Raw genomic sequence first — 21,888 nt, forward strand, 5'->3', positions numbered from 1 at the left:
TGAACCCGGGAGGACACGTGACCAGACGAGGTGGAAGGGGCTACCCCCCCAAGGGGGGCGAGAGGGACACGTGATGGGGAACCAGAGCCCTCGAGAAGAATCTGGATTGGGGCGTGGCCAGGGGCGGAGCCACGCCAGAGCGGATATAAGCCGGGGTGGAGAAGCCGGCAGCGTCACCTTCGTTGGAGTGCTGTCGAAGAGAGATGGGGCCCACCCGCCAAGTCTTGGATCCTCGGTCTTCGGGCGTGAGAGAAGTCGTCAAGAGCCGGCCAACGTGTTAGCTGGCCCGGCAGTTTATACAGTGTTCCCATGAATGTTATGGAGCTATCCAGGGTGGTCACCACCCCCAGTCGTTATCCCGTTGAGTGTAGACTTACCTGTTGTGTTAGTGAATAAAACGTGTTGCCTCCATACTCAAGAGTGTGTCTCAATAGAACACATGCAATGACGACTTGACACACTTCTCTTGAGATGTCACTTCATTGAAGACATGTTCACTTGACATCAGGCGGAGATCCTACTGCAACAGCCTCGAGTCTTCCGCGCATCTCCCTTATATACTATCCGAAGCCACGCCCCCCTTCTCGATCATTCTCGTAGCCACCAGTCCCTTCACACTCACAACTTATACCCATGTCATTACCTCCCATGGCTACTAGTCCCCTCACACCACATGCAGGCTCTATTGCCACTACACATATAAAGTTTACACTGGATTAAGGTGATTCCTGTGTTTCCTGGAAATGTATATTATGACAACAACCAGTGTTCACCACGAAGTGGCGGTGATATCACCACGGCGTTTGTGCCAGACTAGGAAAACCTTGAGCCCACTTGAAGTATCGAAGTGCGCTGGTAGGAGGTTAAAGGACAGACTCCGGTGTCATGGGTTAATTGAGATGTGACTGGCAGATGCACCCGGCGTTCGGACACATCGAGTTGCGGCGTTCTCAGTGTTAATGGGGCGTGCGCTGGCGAAGCTCATGTGATGGACTGGATGTGGCAGAATAGAATGGGGAGACCAATAACCTCCCTCACACTCCCCTGAATAAACAAGCGAAAAAATAATTAAAATGAATCATTAATTAAAAACTCACACTCGCCAACAATAATGTGGCCTCATATATAACTGATCACGTTTTGGGCAACCAGTTGCCCTTCCTCATATCACATGGGCCAGAGAGCAAGTGGACAGGAAGAGGAGACAATCAAAACTCGTATCTACGACCGCCTAATGACTGCTACCGATGCCAAGTTAATTGGCGACGAGTCTGCACTTATCATGCGCTGCTTGCTCTTCCGCCGTATGCGAATGTGCAGTATATCCCGAAAGTCTGCAGCTGCGCCGAGAGCGAATGCAGTAGCGTCTCTCTATCAACGCTCTTTCACTTCTTTGTAGTTTTTCTTCAAATTTTGAAAAATGTTCGCCTTTCGCTCCATCTGAGAAGAGGAAATGTGATGCACATGCAGAAAAGTACTTAAGGACTTTCAAATCTAAGTGTTTGTTTTTACTTAATAAATGTTGGTAATGGTAATGTTCAGTTACAATAAATGTTTGTTAGGGTTATTTTCATTTCTTTTGTGGACAATTTTGGTATTTTTATGATATGTAATGGGTTTCCAGGAACAGAACCCTCATGTATAACATTGCGCCTATGGGAAATAAGGCTTCGACTTACGACGTCTTCACTTTCGGCCGTCTCCCAGGAACAAATTAGGTCGTAGGTGCGGGGGTCGCCTGTACCTAATACTTATCCAGTCGTTACCTACAGCACAATACGAGGCAAACCTTTCAAACAAGGGGGCGTAACCCTCCTCCGGCAGTGCATCCTGTGCCGAATCCATCACGGAGTAACCTCGACAGCAGCTATTCGACGGCCACGCTTTCATGAGCCAGATGAGTCGGTTGGCCCCGCCCCTCGACCCTAGGCCCCGCCCGCCGGCCCCGCCCCCCATAGGCACCTCCCACTGAGACCCCCTCAACTTCCGCCACTGCAAACAGCTCCACGCCACTGGCTGCTCTCCGCTCTCCGCCCCTGCCATGTCTGGGATGTCGTCGCGTCTGCTGCGGTTCGGCGGTCGCGCCGCTCCGCGCGCCGCGCCGCGTCTGGCGCGCGGCGCTGCCGCGGGGACTCGGCCCGGGGAGCGGAGCGGCGCGACGGGAGCGCGGGGAGCCGCGGGCGTCCGGAGCGAGGAGCACGCGCAGCTGAGGAGCGCGCTGCGCAAGGTGCGCGCGCCGGTGTGTGTCGGCGTGTGAGTCAGTGTCAGCGTGTGTGTCGGTGTCAGCGTGTGTGTCGGCGTGTGAGTCGGCGTGTGAGTCAGTGTCTGTGTGTGTGTCGGTGTGTGAGTCAGTGTCTGTGTGTGTGTCGGCGTGTGAGTCAGTGTAAGCGTGTGTGCCGGTGTCGGCGTGTGCGTCAGTGTGTGTCTGTGTGTGTGTCGGTGTCAGCGTGTGTGTCGGTGTGTGTGTCAGTGTGTGTCTGTGTGTGTGTCGGTGTCAGCGTGTGTGTCGGTGTGTGTGTCAGTGTAAGTGTGTGTGCCGGTGTCGGCGTGTGCGTCAGTGTGTGTCTGTGTGTGTGTCGGTGTCAGCGTGTGTGTCGGCGTGTGAGTCGGTGTAAGCGTGTGTGCCGGTGTCGGCGTGTGAGTCGGTGTGTGTCTGTGTGTGTGTCGGTGTGTGTCTGTGTGTGTCGTCGGTGTCGGTGTGTGTCGGTGTGTCAGTGTCTTAACGAGTACCTGGTGCGGTGTGTAAACATCAGCACTGGGGAGACAAAGGCGTCCGGGCTAGCAGCGTGGTTGTTGGCCACATCATCACCCCCTCGTGTGCCCTCGTGTGCCGTGCGAGCGGTTCGCAAGCGCTTTCAGCAGCACTTGCCCCAACAGTCGTTGAAGAACACTACACAGGAGGTTGGGGGATCTTTGTGTCAGTGAGTGTGTTGGCCTCGATGTGAACCTAGTCTGGCACAAACGACGTAGTGACGTCAACCGGTGGCGAATGTCGCCTGTTTGTTACTGTGTGTAGCTGTGTGTCGGTGTGTGTCGAGATGCCAGAGGCAGTGTCAAGGTTAGGGCGCCGTGCGTCATTGTGCACGTGTCTGTGTGGAGTGTTACACGAGCGGCGGGAGGTCTCGCACTTTGTGTGAACTCTTTGTGCTGTGCCAATTGCCTTGGTTGTTTGCGGCTCGTTCCAGGTGGTTAATATGCACTGATTACGAACGTTCTCAGGGAACAGTCAATACGCACAACAGATTTTCTTTTTTACACATCCCATCATCCACACAGCTGTCTGGGAAGTGCTTCAGTAAAACAGCGTTGGTTCAACACAAGTAGACATTGGACCGGTTTCAGCATTCAATGTTTCATCAGCTGCTATGTTGCTTTTCCTTGCTACATTCACTCTTACAAAAGCGACCTATGCAGCTCTCGCTGGTCTTTAATTCATCATTCTGATCTCGAGCTTCCTTCAATATCACACGCGTGCGTGGCTATTATTGTCTTGCTCTCATAGCTTGACCCAACTTGGCATTCTTTGTAGAGTTCTTAAAATAAATTGAGTTAATTTATGGTTCGCTATGGTTTTTGTGTGTATGCATGTAGTCCACAGTGTGGAATACGTTGAAATCCCCCCCAATCGGCAGTATTGCGAGTTCGGATCCTGTTTGGGGGTTTACTCGGCCCATCATACCATCATAACTGTCGACGTCTGGCTCAGGACCGTAAACAGAAGATGAGCAACACATCCGTTCTGATTTGAACACATCCCTCTGACTTTAGACTTAAGCAGAATAATAAGAACATTGAAGGCAGCCATTAACTTGCAGTCACCTTTTCAACGTAGTACAATTTGTAATTTGTCTTTACTATATTATGCTATACATCAATACATGGGTTGCAGTATATTAGGTAAAGTTATATAGTTGTTAAAACGTGGATTTCTATTACCTATGTCCGTGTAGCTGTTTAATAGCAAAATCCAATGCTAAAAGTGTTTTAACTTTGGCCTACTTCAGGTGACGTGTGGAAAGATACTCCAGCACAACAACACGACCTTTACGATCCCCACACTCCCTGCCGAGCCAACCACAATCGCACACGCAACTCCTGCCAACCACCCACCCATCCACACACAGCTGCTGACCACCAAAGAGAAATATCACCCGGATAGCCTTAACAGACTGTTGGGGCAAGTGCTGTTAGCGAGCACCTATGAAAGTTGGCATGGCACACGAGGGGGGTGGGTGACCGGCACCACGTCCAACCGCCTTTGTCTCCCCAGTGGTGATGTTTACACACTGTACCAGGTACTCATTTGAGGCTGAGTCAACCTAGGGGAAGCCCAGGACCAGCTCAGATAATCGTCAGTGGTGTTGGCCCATGAACGGGAATTGATCTTGGTTCACCAGGTTAGTAGCGCAGTGCGCTGACCATTACACCACCGCTTCCCGCCCACCACCTACCCATCCACACACAGCTCCTGCCCAACACTTACCCATTCACACGCAGCTCCTGCCCACCACCTACCCATCCACACACAGCTCTTGCCCACCACCTACCCATCCACACACAGCTCCTGCCCACCACCTACCCATCCACACACAGCTCCTGCCCACCACCTACCCATCCACACACAGCTCTTGCCCACCACCTACCCATCCACACACAGCTCCTGCCCACCACCTACCCATTCACACACAGCTCCTGCCCACCACCTACCCATCCACACACAGCTCCTGCCCACCACCTACCCATCCACACACAGCTCCTGCCCACCACCTACCCATTCACACACAGCTCCTGCCACCACCTACCCATCCACACGCAGCTCCTGCCACCACCTACCCATCCACACGCAGCTCCTGCCACCACCTACCCATTCACACACAGGTCCTGCCCACCCAACCACACACAGCTCCTGCCCACTACCTATCTAACCACACGCAGCTCCTGCCCACCAATAACCGCTATTCGCCACTAAGTGACGGTAACGTCATCACTGTGCCAGGCCAGATGTACTTTGAGTCTACATGAAGTGTTGAAGGCTCCCTGACAGGAGGTCACGGGACAGACCCAGGTGCCACAATTGGTTCTGCTATATATAAATTGGCACAATACAAAGTAGGGCAACTCTTCCTCTTTTATGAAAAACTGTAATTAAGCTACTTAACTTAATCCTAATTATATTCTGGTTAGTTTTAATGTGATTTCACTGTTTATCAAGCTCCCAATTGATTAATCAAGATACTCAATGCTCTAGTCTAGTTAATAAAATGAACATTCCTCGACTTACGAACATAATTAGGTCCTGTGGCCCATTCGTAAGTCGAACGATTTGCAAGTTGGAACACTAATATGCTGTATTTAATTGCCCCTACGGTCAGTGATTTGAAATGGGTTATGGTTCAACAAAAAAGGGAAACATTTTTAACTCATAAATAAAAATAAATATTGTACATTTTCATGTAATACTGTAAAAAAATACTTTATAGTAAATGAAACATAAAATAAAGTAATATGAATAGAAAAAAAATCTGTTTTATTTTCACTTACTTTGAGTCCTGATGCTGGCTTGCTTGTTGGAAGGGGCACAATGAGTAAACACAATTATAAACACAATTGCACACACACAAGCATACGGGGCACGTGCACGCGCACACAAAAACGGAGACATGCAGACACAAAGACACGCAGACACAAAGACGCACACAAAGACAAGACAAAGGCAGACACAAAGACGAACACACACTGGGCACGCACACACACCAATACCAATACCCGCCAATCGTCACTGAGAGACGGTAACATCACCACGGTGCCTGTGCCAGGCCAGGTGCACTTTGAGGTCACATGAAGTGTCAAAGGCCCGCTGACAGGAGGTCACGGAGCAGACTCAGGTGCCATCGGCTGACTGACTGGCAGATGCGCCAGCTGTGCCCCCTACTGTGCCAACTTGCTGCATCTTAGCCACCCAGCGCTCCACTTGGTGTTGTGAGCATTGCTCCTCTGCCCTCGGTTGTTGTTGGAGAGCAACTGCCTCCAACTGACCAGTATTGTTCTCCACTAGTCTTCTCCATAGAGGCCGATCTTAACACCGCTGGTACTGGTCTTTGGCAAGTCCACCCAGCTGCACATTTTCCGTCTACCGCATGAGTGCATCTCTTCTCTAGCCGGAATCGTGCCCGTTTAGCCCTCTCTATCCGGCCAAACAGAAGCTGCTTGGGCATGCGGTGGTTGGGCATGCGGGCTACAAGACCCAGCCAACCCACCACCTACCCATCCACACACAACTCCTGCCCACCACCTGCCCAACCACACAGCTGCTGCCCACCACCTACCCATCCACATACAGCTCCTGCCCACTACTGAGCTAATCAGACAGCTCCTGCCCATTACTTTCCCAACCACACACAGCTCCTGCCCACCACGTACCCATCCACATACAGCTCCTGCCCACTACATATCCAACCACACACGGCTCCAGAGAGGAGGTCTCGTTAAACAGGTGGTGGGATCTTCAAACCAGAATACCTCTACTGTGAGTTCCTGACCTCCAAGAGCAAGGGAATTTTAGAGCCTGGGCTCCCTACAAATAAAACCCCAGTGATGATCCCAGGTTCAAAGCCTGCAGTGCAGTATGTTTTGTAGGGGCACGATTGGTAGATTTCAGAGATCTTAGTGGAGTGTGTGGCTGAATAATTTCATGAATAAGGTGAATCGGGCCTATTTAAAACCTTGAACACAAGTTGGACTATCTTAAAATCAATGCGGATTTGAACTGGGAGTCAATGCAGAGACACGAGCACAGGTGTAATATGGAATGCTGTGCCCAGTGTAGATTGTACAACCTGTGCAACTGACTGTAGCCAACATTCCTACTCATCATCATGGAGATATACACACAAACAGAATAGCATGCATGGTTTGATGATGCGACATTGGTAGTAGTACACAGGCACAAATAACTGAACACATCCATCAATCACATTGCAGCCTTAAAAGGAAAATAAATGTAAGTAGCATTTCGGGCAATAGCCCTTCTTCATAGCACATACACCATCTCATCATGTGATTTAGAGATGTAAATGTATACACTGTGGTAAAATGATAGATATGACACCGACCTGATACCACGCGCCACACTTACCACTCGCCATATACCTCTCACATCACTGTAGTAGCATGTGAACTATTATTCGGTCAGGTGGCTCGGTGGTAGAGCAAGCGGCTTGCAATTGGCAGCTTGTGAGTTCAAATCCTGCTTGGGGGTTGACTCAGCTCATCAATCCTTCAGGGGGGATTTTGTGGGGAAGTCAACAGTGGCTGGAAACTTGTATCCACCATAGAAACGTAGAATGTACAGCACTGGATTAGGGCTGGAAACAGGAGATGAGCAACCAATACAGAAATGCTAATTTTAGCAGCAGGAGATTATTTAGATTTTGCTTTGACTTGATCGTAATTCTTGTCTGATGCCTGACAAAAGTAAAATTTTTCTGTTGATCTGATGCCGACTCGATGTTGCCGTTGTGTCGCTGCAGTTGATTGAAAAGGAGATTAATCCTCACGTGGACAAGTGGGAGGCTGAGAAAAAATTTCCAGCGCGACAGATTTTCAAAATTCTGGGGGATGCTGGCTTCCTTGGCGTAAATAAGCCCACAGGTAATGACTACAGCACACTGCAATGATATATTGTATAGCACTACAAGTGCTAATTGTTACCCACTATACTGTTGATATTGCGAATGTAACACTAAATTCACACTTAGGCTTTCACACAACCAATATGGTTCATAATTGAATTTGGGTAAAATCGTGAGTAAAATGCCAATGCGTGTCGCAAACTCTCCTTTACCTAACAACCAAATAAAGTTATTGCATAAGAAAATGGGCCAATATTTTTTTCTGCACACCGGTATGTCGGAAAGAAAACCACAACATTCAACAATTTCCGATGATGTTTTGCTAGTAGTTGCAACCACAGCATGATCAATCAGGCCACTGCCAGAATTGTGAAGCTCTTCTCCAGTCTTGGGCATAGGTGGTGTGATGTCATCAGCACGTTCCCACAAAAGCAGTCAAGAGCAGATAGTCATCCCCATAAGGTGAATGTGTTCACTTGAGACCGTCTGTTGTCGGCGGCACTACTTAGAATAGTTGGTAGGCTGTCTGACTAACAGCACCCTGGGATGGTGAAGACGGAGACGACGACAAGAAGAATGGTGACGACGACGAGATGGTGACAATGATGGACTTGAGCAGCACGATGGGGATCCCACTTCCAGCAACAGCCACGAGGTCCCCCACAGCGGCCCCTCTTATACTCTCAGCGTGGCCTCGCTCCACCCCGGGCCACGCCCCCTTTCTGGAACCTACTAGCGAGTTCCCGAGGCATCCCGATGGGCCCCTACTGTGACCTTTGCCCGAGATCTCCCCCTCTCGTGTATTTCATGGCCTGCTGACTTCAGTACTGCCATACAGCACCGTTCCCCTTTTTCGCCAGCAGCCAGTGCTATGCCACTACCTCACCCCCCCTCATGAAAAAAAAAAACAGCCGTCTTTGCTGACAACAATCACATAAGGAGAGGGGGAAGGCTTATAATAATGTGTGCTAACGCAATTTGCCTAACAGGGAGGGTTAACGGACATCAGAAAAAAAACCCCTTAACTATTAACCCCAAACCGCGAGGGAAGCGTATTAATTCCCGATGTCCGCCGGCATGCCACAGCCCATGAGCATCGGGAAGGACCCCAGATCAACCGGAAGCCACAGCCCGGCGCGTGGCTGCGGCCACCCGCCAGATGACATCAAAATTCAATTGAACGACGGGAAGCGAGTGGTTCAGCGGAACGAAGCGCTTTTGGAGCGAGTCCTTGACGCTGGTCCCCCATCTCCAGCAGGAACTTGCATCCTGGGGACCACCGGGACATCACACAAACAACCTAAAGGGTGTGGCCCCTCCCTGGGAGAAGAAGATGGCGACTGGGCCTCCACACGCGGTCAATCACACGGAGGCGCTGTCGGTGGATTTCCGGACTTCAGGTGCTTTGATCCTGTGGGCGGTACAATGCATTCCTCCTGAAGAGCAACTTCCGGGCTCATTCGCCCCAGCTTGTCAGACACATCAGACACCCACCGCTCTGGAGATGGAGATGAACCGTCAACATAAGGTGGAACATAGGGTTTTAACTGTGACGGGTGCACAAACCAGCGACGGCGAACGACTTGTATACGTACGCACTGCGGCCTCTTGAACTCACACCAGGGCCCTGCTGCGGCCGGTGTAATTTTTAGGGGATGTACTCAGGGGCACCTGGGGACAATGCAGCCAAGCCTTGTTTCCAGCGGTCCATGGGGTCCCAGACTTTCGTTGTCCTACGAGCTTCTCATTCGCGGCCTGCCGTTTGGCCAAATTTCCCTGATACGCCTCCTACGCCTCCGTCAAACGCCTAAACATGACCTGCATGGGCATGATGGCTCTCTTTTTACCCAAATCCATGCCCAACTGTTGAGGCATTAGGGGCCATCCTATATGTGGCCAGGACACCGGGGATGTACAAGTCCCAGTCCAACTGCGCCTCATTAACTTGTTGGCACAACATGGATGTAAGGGTCCTGTGCAAGCGCTCCAACATCCTGTCCATCTGAGGATGGTAGGGTGGTCCTAATTTTTTTTGGTTCCCAGGGAGTCACACACCTAACGTAACAATTTAGAAGAAAAATGCCGCCCCTGGTCTGTAAGAAGTTGTTCAGGAGCCCCCTTGTCCATGACTTAGCTGTGCAAAAACACATCCGTAATGGATGCTGCTGACTGGTTTGGCAGAGGCCATGCCACCGGCCACTGCAACAGGTATTCCACCCTGACCAGGAGAAATGTATTATCCCTCTGAGTGGCGGGGAATGGCCCGAGAATGTCCAGCGCGACTAGCTCATTGATACGAGACACCGTGATTGATTGTAATGGAGGCTGGACCTGCCTCGACGGTGGCTTGCGGCGTGCGCAGTCATTACAACCTTTTACCATGTGGTATACATCGTCCGTCATCCTGGGCCAATAGAAGTCACGCTTTAGTGTTAGCAAGGTTTTACGGACTCCGAGGTGCATTAATTTCTCATGGACCGCCCGTGTGAGTTTACCCCATAGACAGTCGGCACCACCATGCAATAACACTGCAGCTCTTCATCCCATCTCATCAAAAGTCCTCCCCCTCCCCCCACCATAGGGATAACACACACCCTTCATGGGTGCACAGTATTATTATTAAGACCGTCTATTATCGGCGGCACTACTTAGAACAGTTGGTAGGCTGTCTGACTAGCAGCGCCCCAGGATGGTGAAGATGGAAACGACGATGAGAAGAATAGTGATGACTGACAAGATGGTGACGATGATGGATTTGAGCAGCACGACGCGGATCCCACTTCCAGCAACAGCCACGAGGTCCCCCACAGGGGGGCCCCTCTTATACTCTCAGCGTGGCCTCGCTCCGCTCCGGCCACGTCCCCTTTCTGGAACCTACTAGCGGGTTCCCGAGGCTTCCCGATGGGCCCCTACTGTGACCTTTCTCTTAAATCTCCCCCTCCTGTACTGCCGCACACCGCAGTTCCTCCAGCAGCCAGCGCTATGCCACTACACATATACAAATAAACCTTGGATTGCGAGTAACTTGGTCTGCGAGTGTTTTGCAAGACGAGCAAAATTTTTTAATAAATATTAATTTGATAAACGAGCGATGTCTTGCAATACGAGTACTGTAGTACGTACAGTATACGCTTTGTCTGCCGAGCGTCACGTGATCATAACTGAGCCAATGGTTCTTCTCTCTCTCGCTGCGGGATTGTGGGTAATCGTCTCCCATGCTCGGTCTCAGTCGGCGTGCCTCACTCGCATAGTCAACATCCGTGCGAGCGTATACTGTTTACTATAGTGTTGTGACCACGAGTGTGTGCGTAAAGCATTTTTTTTATTTTGTGTCCAAGTGTAGTGACTGTTCTTTAGTAGCTGTACTGCAAGTGAAAGTCGTCCTACACAATAACCCTCCTCTCTCTCTCTCGTCTCCCTCGTCTCCCTCACACCAGCCACGATTAAATGTAATTAATACATTTGATTACTTTATATGAAATTTAACTAACAAAAATATAATAAGGTATTTTATATTAATCATTTTTATTTGAATACAGTAAGTTTGGATTGTGGAACGAATCATCTGAGTTTCCATAATTTCTTATGGGGAAATTCGCTTTGATATACGAGTGCTTTGGATTACGAACACGTTTCCGGAACGAATTATGCTCGCAATCCAAGGTTTTACTGTATAAGGAATTTTCAAATGTAAGGTGCATTATTTTACGCTTCCAGGCCGCACTAAGCGCGGTTAAAATAATGTATATTTCTCTCATTTTCAATAGATTGTCGAATTAGTCTGGGCCAGTCATAATTACTTTTATATATCACTTCAACGTTATCAAAATCATTTGAATGTTCTTGCTGGCAAGCATGTTCTGCAACTGCCGACAGTTGTGTTTGTGAGTATTATATTTATTTAGTGTTCTTTAAGTTTTACGCTAATATTATGTCCTGTCTGTCCAACGTAACATTTACCACACGAGCAATTAATCCGATACACACGTTCTGTTGATAACTTTGGCAATTAATCTTTAGTACAAAATACTAGTTTTTGAATTTTGTGTACCATGCCAAATCTTATTAATATTTTTTTGTTTTTACGAAACTCTAATAACATGATCACTTTCAGCATTATTGCTGATTGATCTTGGTTTGGCATTCAATACTATGTTAATTTCAGCATTATTGTAGCCAATTAATTAAAATCTTCTTTAACATGTTTAATCTCACTCAGATTTTCACCATCTGACACTCTTTTCACCCAAGGTATGAGCGTCTTGATGAGAGAGGATTTCTGTGCATGGGGTGATGATGCGAACCTGCATTCAGATAGGCATCAGTGTGGTGTGTGTTATTTTACCATTTGGGCTGCGTCCGAGCAAAATATCCAGGAATGGGAGTGTGTTATCCATCTCCACGAATTCACAAAACCCGGCCATTCAGTTCACCATGGAAGTGCAGGTGGATAAAGATGATTTGCCAAAGGCTTAGTGTGGCCTGGAATCGTATTAAGTAATACACCTTACAATTGTATTCCTTCTGTAATGCGAGCGTAAGCGGGGTTTCGCTGCTCGGCTCTGGGCCAATCATACGGCCCAAGGTATTGGGGGCAGGGCCCAGTATGGGGGCGTATGTGAAGGTCCGCCGCTCACCTCCGGTCCAATCGGACGTGAAGAGAGCAGGGGCGGAACCTAAAGTCCGGTGAAGGGCGTGGTGAGAGGGAGGAGACAGGATCACGTGGTGAAGGGAATATAGGTGGGATCCAGGAAGGGCTCCGGGTCAGTTGGTGGAATCACGAAGCAGGACCACGTTGGGTGGCCAGAGGGTACCCGCGCCATCAGCCACGTGGCTGGAGACGCTTCGAGCACACCGTCGGCCAACGGTGTGCGGGAGCGGGGAGCAGTGCGACTGACGGAAGGGCGCGTGAGGAGCAGCCGGTCCGCTGTCGGGACCAGCGGAATGCGAGCGTCAACGAGGATAAAGAGAGACGGAGACCCAGCAGTGTGTCGTCGAAGTCCTTTATTACACTTGTAAAGGCAACACGTGCTAATCAACTGTGATTACCGATCTATTGTAGAAAAATTACAATACCCCCCTCTGCGCTCCCCACCTGATTAGCTCACAGTAATAACATCATCTTGCTCTATTTAAGACCAGAAGCAGGTGGATTGCTTCACTATTCTGCCACATCGCCCGATGATGCTGGATGTAGTGAAACGTCGTACTCAAATTGTGAATGTTGTGGATTTACTCTCCAACACACCGGTGGGCTGAAGTAGTAACTAATTGGCACGTTTGTTTACGTGACAAACCTTACTGGCTGTGTTGGGTGGTGGAGAGTTACCACATATACTTGCGCAATATAACCCAAAAACCTTTATTATCAACACAGCATTACGCATGTACACACAAATAGACACACTCCAACGATCCCCCATATATCCTTAACAGGCCGTTGAGGCAAGTTCTGTGAGTGTGCAGGGACTATGAAGACCGGCACGGCACACTCAGGGGTTGGTGGCCAGCACCACCCCAGATATTAATTTTAGGCTGAGTCAACCTAGGTGAGGCCCAAGACCGGTTGGATGATCGTCACTGGTGTTGACCATGAGCGGGAATGGAACTCAGGTCGCTGGGTTCATAGCGCAGCTGGCTAACCGCTACACAAGACGAGGTGTGATAATACTAGAGGCGTTTGCCCTGTCTGTCTGTTTGGTGCCTGCTAAAAAAATATCACGTTAAGTGTTAGAAAATTATTTACGAGACATACCTACTATAATCACCCAGGAACGTCACTGCACATCGACCATCCCTTATTAATATTCATGAGCAGGGAACGTCCTCCAAATGGACACCTCCACACCCCTCAGTCATAATCATCAGTGGGTGACGTCACACTTTGGAGTACTCCCCCCCCCCCCTTCACTAATAATCATGAGCAAGTGACATCACTCCACATCGAACAGCCCCCTTCATAATAATCATGAACAGGTGACATCCTCCAAATGGACACCCTCCATTAATAATAATTAGTGGGTGACGTCACTCCACATGCGTGGGCGAGGCACCTCCTCCCCCCTCCTCAACATAAACGAATAACCCTCACTACAAAGGCAGAACCCTCACGTCACGCGTTCTCCGTAACGCTATTGAGACATACAAGTAAAAATGACGTCATGATGAACAAGGGATTATAACCTTAAAATTAAATAGGTCTGTGTCACCGCGCCCTTACAAAGTACACACGCATTGATGCAGTGAATATCACGTCGTGGTCTGCTTTTCACTTGCAAATTTCAGATTTACTGCAATACACCCGTCCTTAGACGGGCAAAAGGCTAGTGTTTTGAAATTATTCAGACCTGAGGTTATTATCTTGTTGTAATCAGTGGATCCTGGTGTGATGGTGAGTAGAAGGCTAATGTCGTCTGCATAGGAGTGATGTTGTAATCCAAGGTTTGTTATTAGAGTGCATCATGGTTGAAGAGTCATCGTAGGATAGAGCCTTGAAGGACCCCACAGGGAATGGGGTTGTGGGGAGTGGTGGCGTACCGGTTAGTGCACTGCGCTACGAACTTGGCGAGCCGAGTTAGATTCCTGTTCATGGCCAAAACCAGTGACGATTATCTGGACTGGTCTTGTCTTTATGTGCAGTTGTTAAATGTGAGTATAGTGGTGTTTTTTTTACATCATTAGTTAACCGCGTGAAAACTGTGTGATACAAAAGTCACTACAGAGTCTTTTTGAGTCTGGTGTCGTCTACAGTGTCAAAATTGCTGTGAGGTCATGGATGATTGCATTGGGTTGTCTGATTATCCATATTTCGTTGTGCATAGTCCGGTGTATTAAGGCTGTTTCTGTACTACAGTTGGTGTGAAAACTTGATTGGTTTGAATAGAGGTTGTTTAATTTCATGTGCTGTTGGAATTTATTTCCCAGTATTTTTTATAGGAAGAGTAAATGAGACAGGGGTCTGTAGCTATTTGGGTTATTGATGTCGATTCATGTGTTTTTAGCAGTGGTATGATCTTTCATTCTTAAAATGTGCTAGGAATCTTACCAGTGGATAATGAAAGACTCATAAAGTGTGTGATTGCTGAAGTGAGTGTCAGAAGAGCTTGTAGTGTAGGAAAGGTTAGCCAGGGGTCAGTATTTGTTGTGTCGTGGGTTTAGCCTGTTTGATGTTGGTGCCACATCTTCTGGCCGCCATAGATAGTTGACCCAAAACAGCTAGATCCTTCGATATTTCACGTGGTCTCAAACTGCACCTAGCCTTGCACAAGTACCCTCGCGATGTCACTGCCACTTTGTGGCAAATGGCAGCTGTTATTGTCAAATGTTATGGGGAGCTGGTGGATGCAAGTCGTTGGGCTGTGTTTAATGGCCCAAGCTCTGAGTTGTGTTTTTCGTCTCCACCAGAGTATGGAGGGCTTGGACTTGACTTCTCCTACAGCATCGCGGTGGCTGAGGAACTGGGCAGCATCCGCTGTGGTGGAGTTCCCATGGCGATCGGAGTACAAACGGACATGGCTACACCAGCGCTCGCAAGGTATTATTAAGCTTTATGTTTGTGTGAGTATGCATATGCTGACTTTAAACATTCTACTATTGCATCGCAAACTCTATGGCTCAGTAATGTAGGTGCTGGTAAGTCTGTGAGCATTTAGCTAAGTAATATGATTGCAATTGTGTACCCAGGCATGCCTCAAGGCTTATTTCACAAGGGTCCTGCTATTTTTCACAGGAGCGGGTGACGAATTCGACTATTTGTTTTCCAATTAAGCAATTTTCGAGTACTTTTTAAAATCGACAAAACTTGGACCAAAGTGCCAGTAGAAACGAGTCAACGTAATTTCCTGTTCAAATGAGCATTGCTCATCTCCTGTTTCCAGTGCTGTGCAAATGGTGGAAATCCCTCATTCCCATGGTGAGGGCGAGTCTCTCGTAGGACAATGACTGTTGATTTCCCCACAAAGTGGTACTGATTTTATCATCCCAGAAAGATGATTGGCTGAATCCACCCTGAACCGCAATTTTAACTCTCAACTTTCCGATTGCAAGCCACTTGTGCTACTGCTGGACTACCTGGCCAATTCACCTGAATTTCGGTGAATATAAGTTGTGGGTAACAGGGTCAGAGGCAAGAGGAATTTCACTGACCTGTATTAACAACTCTGTGTATGTCCAATCAGGTGAGAATGATTAAACTACATATTATCGTGCATGAATGCCCATTATTATGTGTAATGTCTGGGCTTTTCTGTGTGTATTGCAGATAAGGAGATTACATTACACACATGGCACTGTCTAGTGTTGGGAAGAATCATAGTTATTGTGTGTATCGTGTTTTTTTAATAATTGGAGTTGGTCAAACATTTCGATTTAAAGCTTTCGTGACTGCAGGGATTCATATTATTGGATCTATCAGTAAAGTCACGTAGAAGGGAAATAATAAAATAATAAAAATAAAACAATAAAATTATCACGCTGTTTCGGCTACAAAACAAGCAGCCGTCCTCAGGTGAAGACCAGAGCTGTCGGAAAGACAGCGTCCTAATGAACACTGCTAAGCTTGGCAGCGTATTTTAAGCTGGGTGGAAGGAGCAGAGCGCCTTGACAAAGGAGTTTACATATCAACAGAGGAATTTAGCATATTGACGCTAAAGAACTGCTTCTACCTTATTACCATACAATAAACCGATGTGAAAAAACTAGGAATAAACTACATCAATATAATCAATGTACTCAATATACTCTCCAATAAGCTGAGCTATTAACATTAAGTAACCGGGTATACGCTACACAATATAATAACTACCATATAGTGAACCGATAAAAACTAAAATATAAACTACATAAATATAATCAATATACTCAATATACTCTCCAATAAGCTGAGCTACTAACAATTAGTCATTATACATTACACTTCTATGTCGCAAAAAATATTATATGCCTCCAACTAAACTTTTTTCTACATCACGCGACTATACCCTGTACTTTACACTGCCATAGACAAACCCCAATATTGAATTATACACTGCGTTACTATACACTACCCTATACCTTAGACTATACATTGTAATATTACACTGTATTATTCGACAAACCCTACTGTATACCACACTGCTGTATATTCACTATACCATTACGATACTATGTATTATCTTATACATTATATTAAACATTACACTATTATACTCTTTATTATTATACAATCTGCTGTACACCATACCATTGACCGTCGCGTGAAAGGTACTAAGAGGAAGCAAAGAAATATGTAATGGGAGAGTGGTAGCAGGTAACTTCCAGCGAATGGACTGCGGTCTGAAAGTCACCGTTAACGTGAACACAATACAATGATTGTTGAGCCAGAATACATCTTCTCAGTTGAAATTGTCTCTGTGTTTGTATATGTGGATGGCCTCATGAACGAATCTCTCATGGTAGCCGGATGGCTTGCAGAGAACCTCCGTCTTGGAGAAGTCAATGTCATGTGAGCCCACTGAATTATAACAATGGTCGGCCACGGCTGAGGTGTTCGTCCTACCGTGTTTCAGGTCTGCTTTATGTTCACGGATGCGGTCCGAGACATGTTGTTTGGTTTCTCCAATGTAACTGCTACCACAGAGGCAACTTAGTTTGTAGACGCCAGGGTACTGTATGTCTGGAACCACATTTTACAGACGGGACCAGATCACGGATTTTATGTACTGTGTTGAATCGGTCCTGGAACTTGTTTTATTCAGGATTTTGGAGATATTTTTTGTGATGTAGGGTCAAGTGATGGTTTTGAATGGCTCCTCAAGAGGATCCTTCATGGTTGGAGTGATGGCTTTGCGGATTGTGTAGTCAGAGTAACCATTAGCCTTGAGAGCTTGGTATACATGCTTGAGTTCACTGGCAATGTGTTTCTGGTCGGAGATGCATTGGGCTCTATGGTGTAGAGTCTTGATGTGGGAATTCTTCTGGGATGGATGGTGGTGGGAATCCGGTTTTAGGTAAGCATCCGTATGGGTAGCTTTCCTATAGATAGAGTGGCTCATTGAATCATCAGGTCTCTTTTTTATTAGAACATCCAAAAAGGGTAGCTTGCCATCTTTTTCGACTTCCATGGTAAATCTGATGGCTGGGTGTATGGAATTGATGTGGTCGAGGAATTGGTCTAGAGCAGGCCGGCCATGTGGCCAGATGACAAAAGTGTCATCCACGTACCTCTTCCATAAGGTCGGGCGTAGAGTGGCAGTCTGGATGGCGTCAGTCTCAAATTTCTCCATGAAAACGTTGGCTACAACCGGAGATAGTGGGGAGCCATTGCGGTGCTCTCAGTTTGTTTGTAGAAAGTTCTATTCCAGGTGAAGTATGTATGTAAAGACAATTGGACTGTCCTGAACTACCCCTTCCCACCCAAGAGGCCCCTATCCGGCCCCACACCACAGAGACAACTATCTCTATTCAGGAGGGAGAAGTTAAAAGACTTTTCAAAAGGCAGAACTCACGCAAAGCAGCTGGGCCGGACTCCGTCGCTCCAGCCACCCTCAGGCACTGCGTGGACCAGCTGTCTCCGGTGTTCACCAACATCTTTAACACCTCCATGGAGACATGCCATGTACCAGCCTGTCTCAAGTCCTCCATCATCATTCCAGTGCCCAAAAAGCCAAGGCCAACAGGACTTCTTCTTCTTCTTGTTCGTCCATCAAAGTTGATGATGACCATGGCACGTTTGTCATTTTGTTGGGTTTTGATGAGTGCGCAGATGGCTGAAGAGGCCAATCCGAGCACGGAATTCCCTGTGGCACACTGGACAGGTCAGGGAGGATGTAGAGCTCTGAGGTGCAGCCACACGTCCTGCCTTGGTAGATTTGCGCTGCTGCCTCTTCAAGATAGCACAGGAGCGTCTCCTACTCTCACAGAGGACTGCACCGTCCTGTACTTTTCTTCTCCAGGCAGGTTGGTCCTGTGCTAGGGATTCCCAGCTTTTCAGGTAGAATCCAAAGCTCTTCAAGGAAGCTTTAAGGGTGTCCTTAAAGCTTCCTTAAGGCCAACAGGACTAAATGATTACAGACCCATTGCCCTTACCTCCGTGGTATTGAAGACTTTTGATCGCCTGGTCCTGGCACACCTCAAAGCCATCACAGGCCCTCTACTTGGCCCCCTTCAGTTTGCCTACAGAGCCAACAGGTCTGTGGATGACGCAGTTAACATGGCTCTCCACTTCACCCTACAGCATCTGGACTCCACAGCATCCTACGCCAGGATCCTGTTTGTGGACTTTAGCTCGGCTTTTAACACCATCATCCCTGCCCTGCTTCAGGACAAGCTCTCCCTGCTGAACGTGCCAGACTCCACCTGCAGATGGATCACAGACTACCTGTCTGACAGGAAGCAGTGCGTTAAGCTGGGATCACAAGTTTCTGCCTCCAGGTCCATCAGCACCGGATCTCCTCAGGGCTGCGTCCTTTCCCCTCTGCTCTTCACCCTGTACACCAACAGCTGCACCTCCAATCACCCGTCCGTCAAACTCTTGAAGTTTGCAGACGACACCACCCTCATTGGGCTAATTTCTGATGAGGATGAGTCTGACTATAGGAGGGAAGCTGACAACCTGGTGACCTGGTGTAGCCAGAACAACCTGGAGCTTAACGCTCTTAAGACCGTGGAGATGGTTGTGGACTTCGGGAAGAATACAACAGCCCCACTCACCCCCAACTTCCTTTGCGACTGCCCAGTCAACAATGTGGAGTCCTTCCGCTTCCTGGGCACTATTTTTTCCCAGGACCTCAAGTGGGAACTGAACATCAGCTCCCTTATCAAGAGAGCTCAACAGAGGATGTACTTCCTACGGCAGCTGAAGAAATTTAATCTGCCAAAGACAATGATGGTGCACTTCTATACAGCCATCATTGAGTCCATCCTCACCTACTCCATCACCGTCTGTTACGCTGCTGCCACTGCCAAGGACAAGAGCAGACTGCAGCGTATCATCCGCACTGCTGAGAAGGTGATTGGCTGTAATCTACCAACCCTTGAGGACCTGCACACTTTGAGGACCCTGAGGCGAGCGAGGAAGATTGTGGACGATTCCTCTCACCCTGGATACTCTCTGTTCCAGCTACTCCCCTCTGGCAGAAGGCTGCGGTCCATCAAGACCAAAACCTCACGTCATAAAAACAGTTTCTTCCCATCCGCTGTTGGCCTCTTCAACAAGGCCAAGGGCTTAAAATGACTTACACTTAAAATGACTTTTACACTTACTATAACATTTTACCTACATAATTACACCTTTCCATACTTACAACGTGTAATCTTATTTGTATTTTTGTATTTTAAGATTGTTTATTACGGTTAATTCACATCTTACATTTCACATTTTATATGGTTTACTTATTAATAATTTTACAAATTTTAGCCCCTTAGTATTAGTTATACTTTGTAACGTTAGTATAGTTAGAGTTTTTTAAGATTCCTATATGTTAAATGTATGCACCGTCCTGCCATAGAGAATTCTTTGTCTGTGCAAACTTACATGGCGATTAAAACCGTTTATGATCTGATTTCTGATTCTGATTATTGGTTAAGCAGTGTCTCACCAGGGGGGTACTACCTCAGTGTTCAGTCCTTGATGAACCAAGTCTTCAATTATTGCAATGGTGTCAAGTACAGGAACTTTGGTGAATAAGGAAACCACATCAAAACTGACAAGCAGGTCGTCTGGGGACAGGGAAATACCCTTGATTGTTGATACCAGGTGAGTAGAGTTTAGTACCCCAGAGGTGGTTTTTCCCGTGTAAGGCCGCAGGATTTCAGACAAAAGGCGCTCTGCTCTTCCCACCCAGCTTAAAATACCCTGCCAAGCTTAGCAGTGTTCATTAGGACGCTGTCTTTCCGACAGCTCTGTTCTTCACCTCAGGACAGCTGCTTATGTTGTGGCCGAAATGTCGTGAGAATTTATGTTTTATTTTTTATATTTTATTATTTCCCTTCTACGTGACTTTACCGAAGGATCCAAGAATTTGGTCAAACATCCTGATAAAGAACCACAGAGCTTGGACAATTGTTGGTAGCACCCGTGCTGGCTGCCTTCCTGTTTGTCTGGTTTCCTTTGGATTAAAATAAAAAATGTACACGTTACATATTGTACAGCATTTTCATCTGCAATTTGCGTGACTGATGCTATATATGAACATAATTCTTCATGCCAATTGGATATGTTGCTGTAAAGGGCATGGTATTGCACTATGTTAATGCCCCACCTCCCTGTGTGCCCATGGATTACAGGTTTGGTAGCGATGAGCTACGAAGAGAGTTTTTAGCGCCAACTATTGCTGGTGACATGGTGGCATGTGTTGGTGTGAGTGAGGTTACTGGAGGATCAGACGTTGCAAGTAAGTCCATCTTATTGTATATTGCTGCTTTAAGAGCTATTTTGGTCGTCACAGTGAAAATTACCCACCCCTACCCCTTCTGCTGTGTATGAATACTCCCACCACCACCCAAACCATCCCCAGCCTGTGTGCTGGGGGGGACCTAATAGAAAGGGGTGGGGCATAAACAGGAAGGGGTGTGACATAAATGGAGGGGCTTGGCCTTAAGATAATGGGTGGGTTCAAAATAGGAAGGAGCAGGGCCGAAGCAGGTAGGGGTGGAGCCTAACAAGAAGAGTGATTATAAAGTGGAAGGGGCGTGTCCTAAACAGGAAGTGGGGGGCACCTAAAGAGGAAGCAGACAGGCCTGAAAAGGAAGGCAGCAGGGCCTAAGCAAAACATTGCAGTGCTTATAGGAGGGTATGGGGCAGAAAGAGAAGGGTGCATGCCTAAACAAGAGGAAGTTAGTTGTAAAGAGAGAAGGGTGTGGCCTCAACATAAAGGGGCAGGGTCTAAGGAGGAAAGGGGTTTAACAGGAAGTGATCGGTCATAAATAGGAAGGATCCTGGCCAAAAGAGGAATGCTGTCGGGCAAAAAAAGGAATGGGTGGAGCCTGAAGGAAGGGGCTGGACATGAAGAGCAAGTGCAAATATGTAAGCTCCAATAAAAAAATTGAGGCCCAAAAAACTGCAAATCTGAAAATGTCAGAAAATTACAGCTTCTTAAAAATAACAATTCTCCATATAGAGGAGTGCTTCGGAAATGTTACGAAATTAAAACAGAATCAATAACAAAATGTTATTCCGCAAAATAAAAATAAAGTTTAATTGGAATTTCACTTGAAACATAAAAAACTAAATGGTACTGATGCTTGTGCTTTTAGAAAACGAGTTGTGCAGTATTTTAAA

At 47.4% G+C, this 21,888-nt stretch overlaps 1 protein-coding gene across 1 annotated transcript in view; it reads left to right on the forward strand.

Annotated features, from left to right (window-relative positions):
• The first annotated feature begins 1,969 nt into the window (after window positions 1-1,969).
• Window positions 1,970-21,888, forward strand: part of LOC133361663 (probable acyl-CoA dehydrogenase 6) — a 23,187-nt gene continuing 3,268 nt past the window's right edge. The window contains exons 1-4 of the mRNA XM_061580651.1: window positions 1,970-2,227; window positions 7,530-7,650; window positions 15,036-15,165; window positions 20,895-21,001. Coding sequence (XP_061436635.1) covers window positions 2,042-2,227; window positions 7,530-7,650; window positions 15,036-15,165; window positions 20,895-21,001 — 544 coding nt within the window. The 5' untranslated portion in view covers window positions 1,970-2,041. The remainder of the gene's footprint in view (window positions 2,228-7,529; window positions 7,651-15,035; window positions 15,166-20,894; window positions 21,002-21,888) is intronic.

The sequence above is a fragment of the Lethenteron reissneri genome, chromosome 8, assembly GCF_015708825.2.
Source record: "Lethenteron reissneri isolate LAM-NWPU_2019-01 chromosome 8, ASM1570882v1, whole genome shotgun sequence".
NCBI lineage: Eukaryota > Metazoa > Chordata > Hyperoartia > Petromyzontiformes > Petromyzontidae > Lethenteron > Lethenteron reissneri.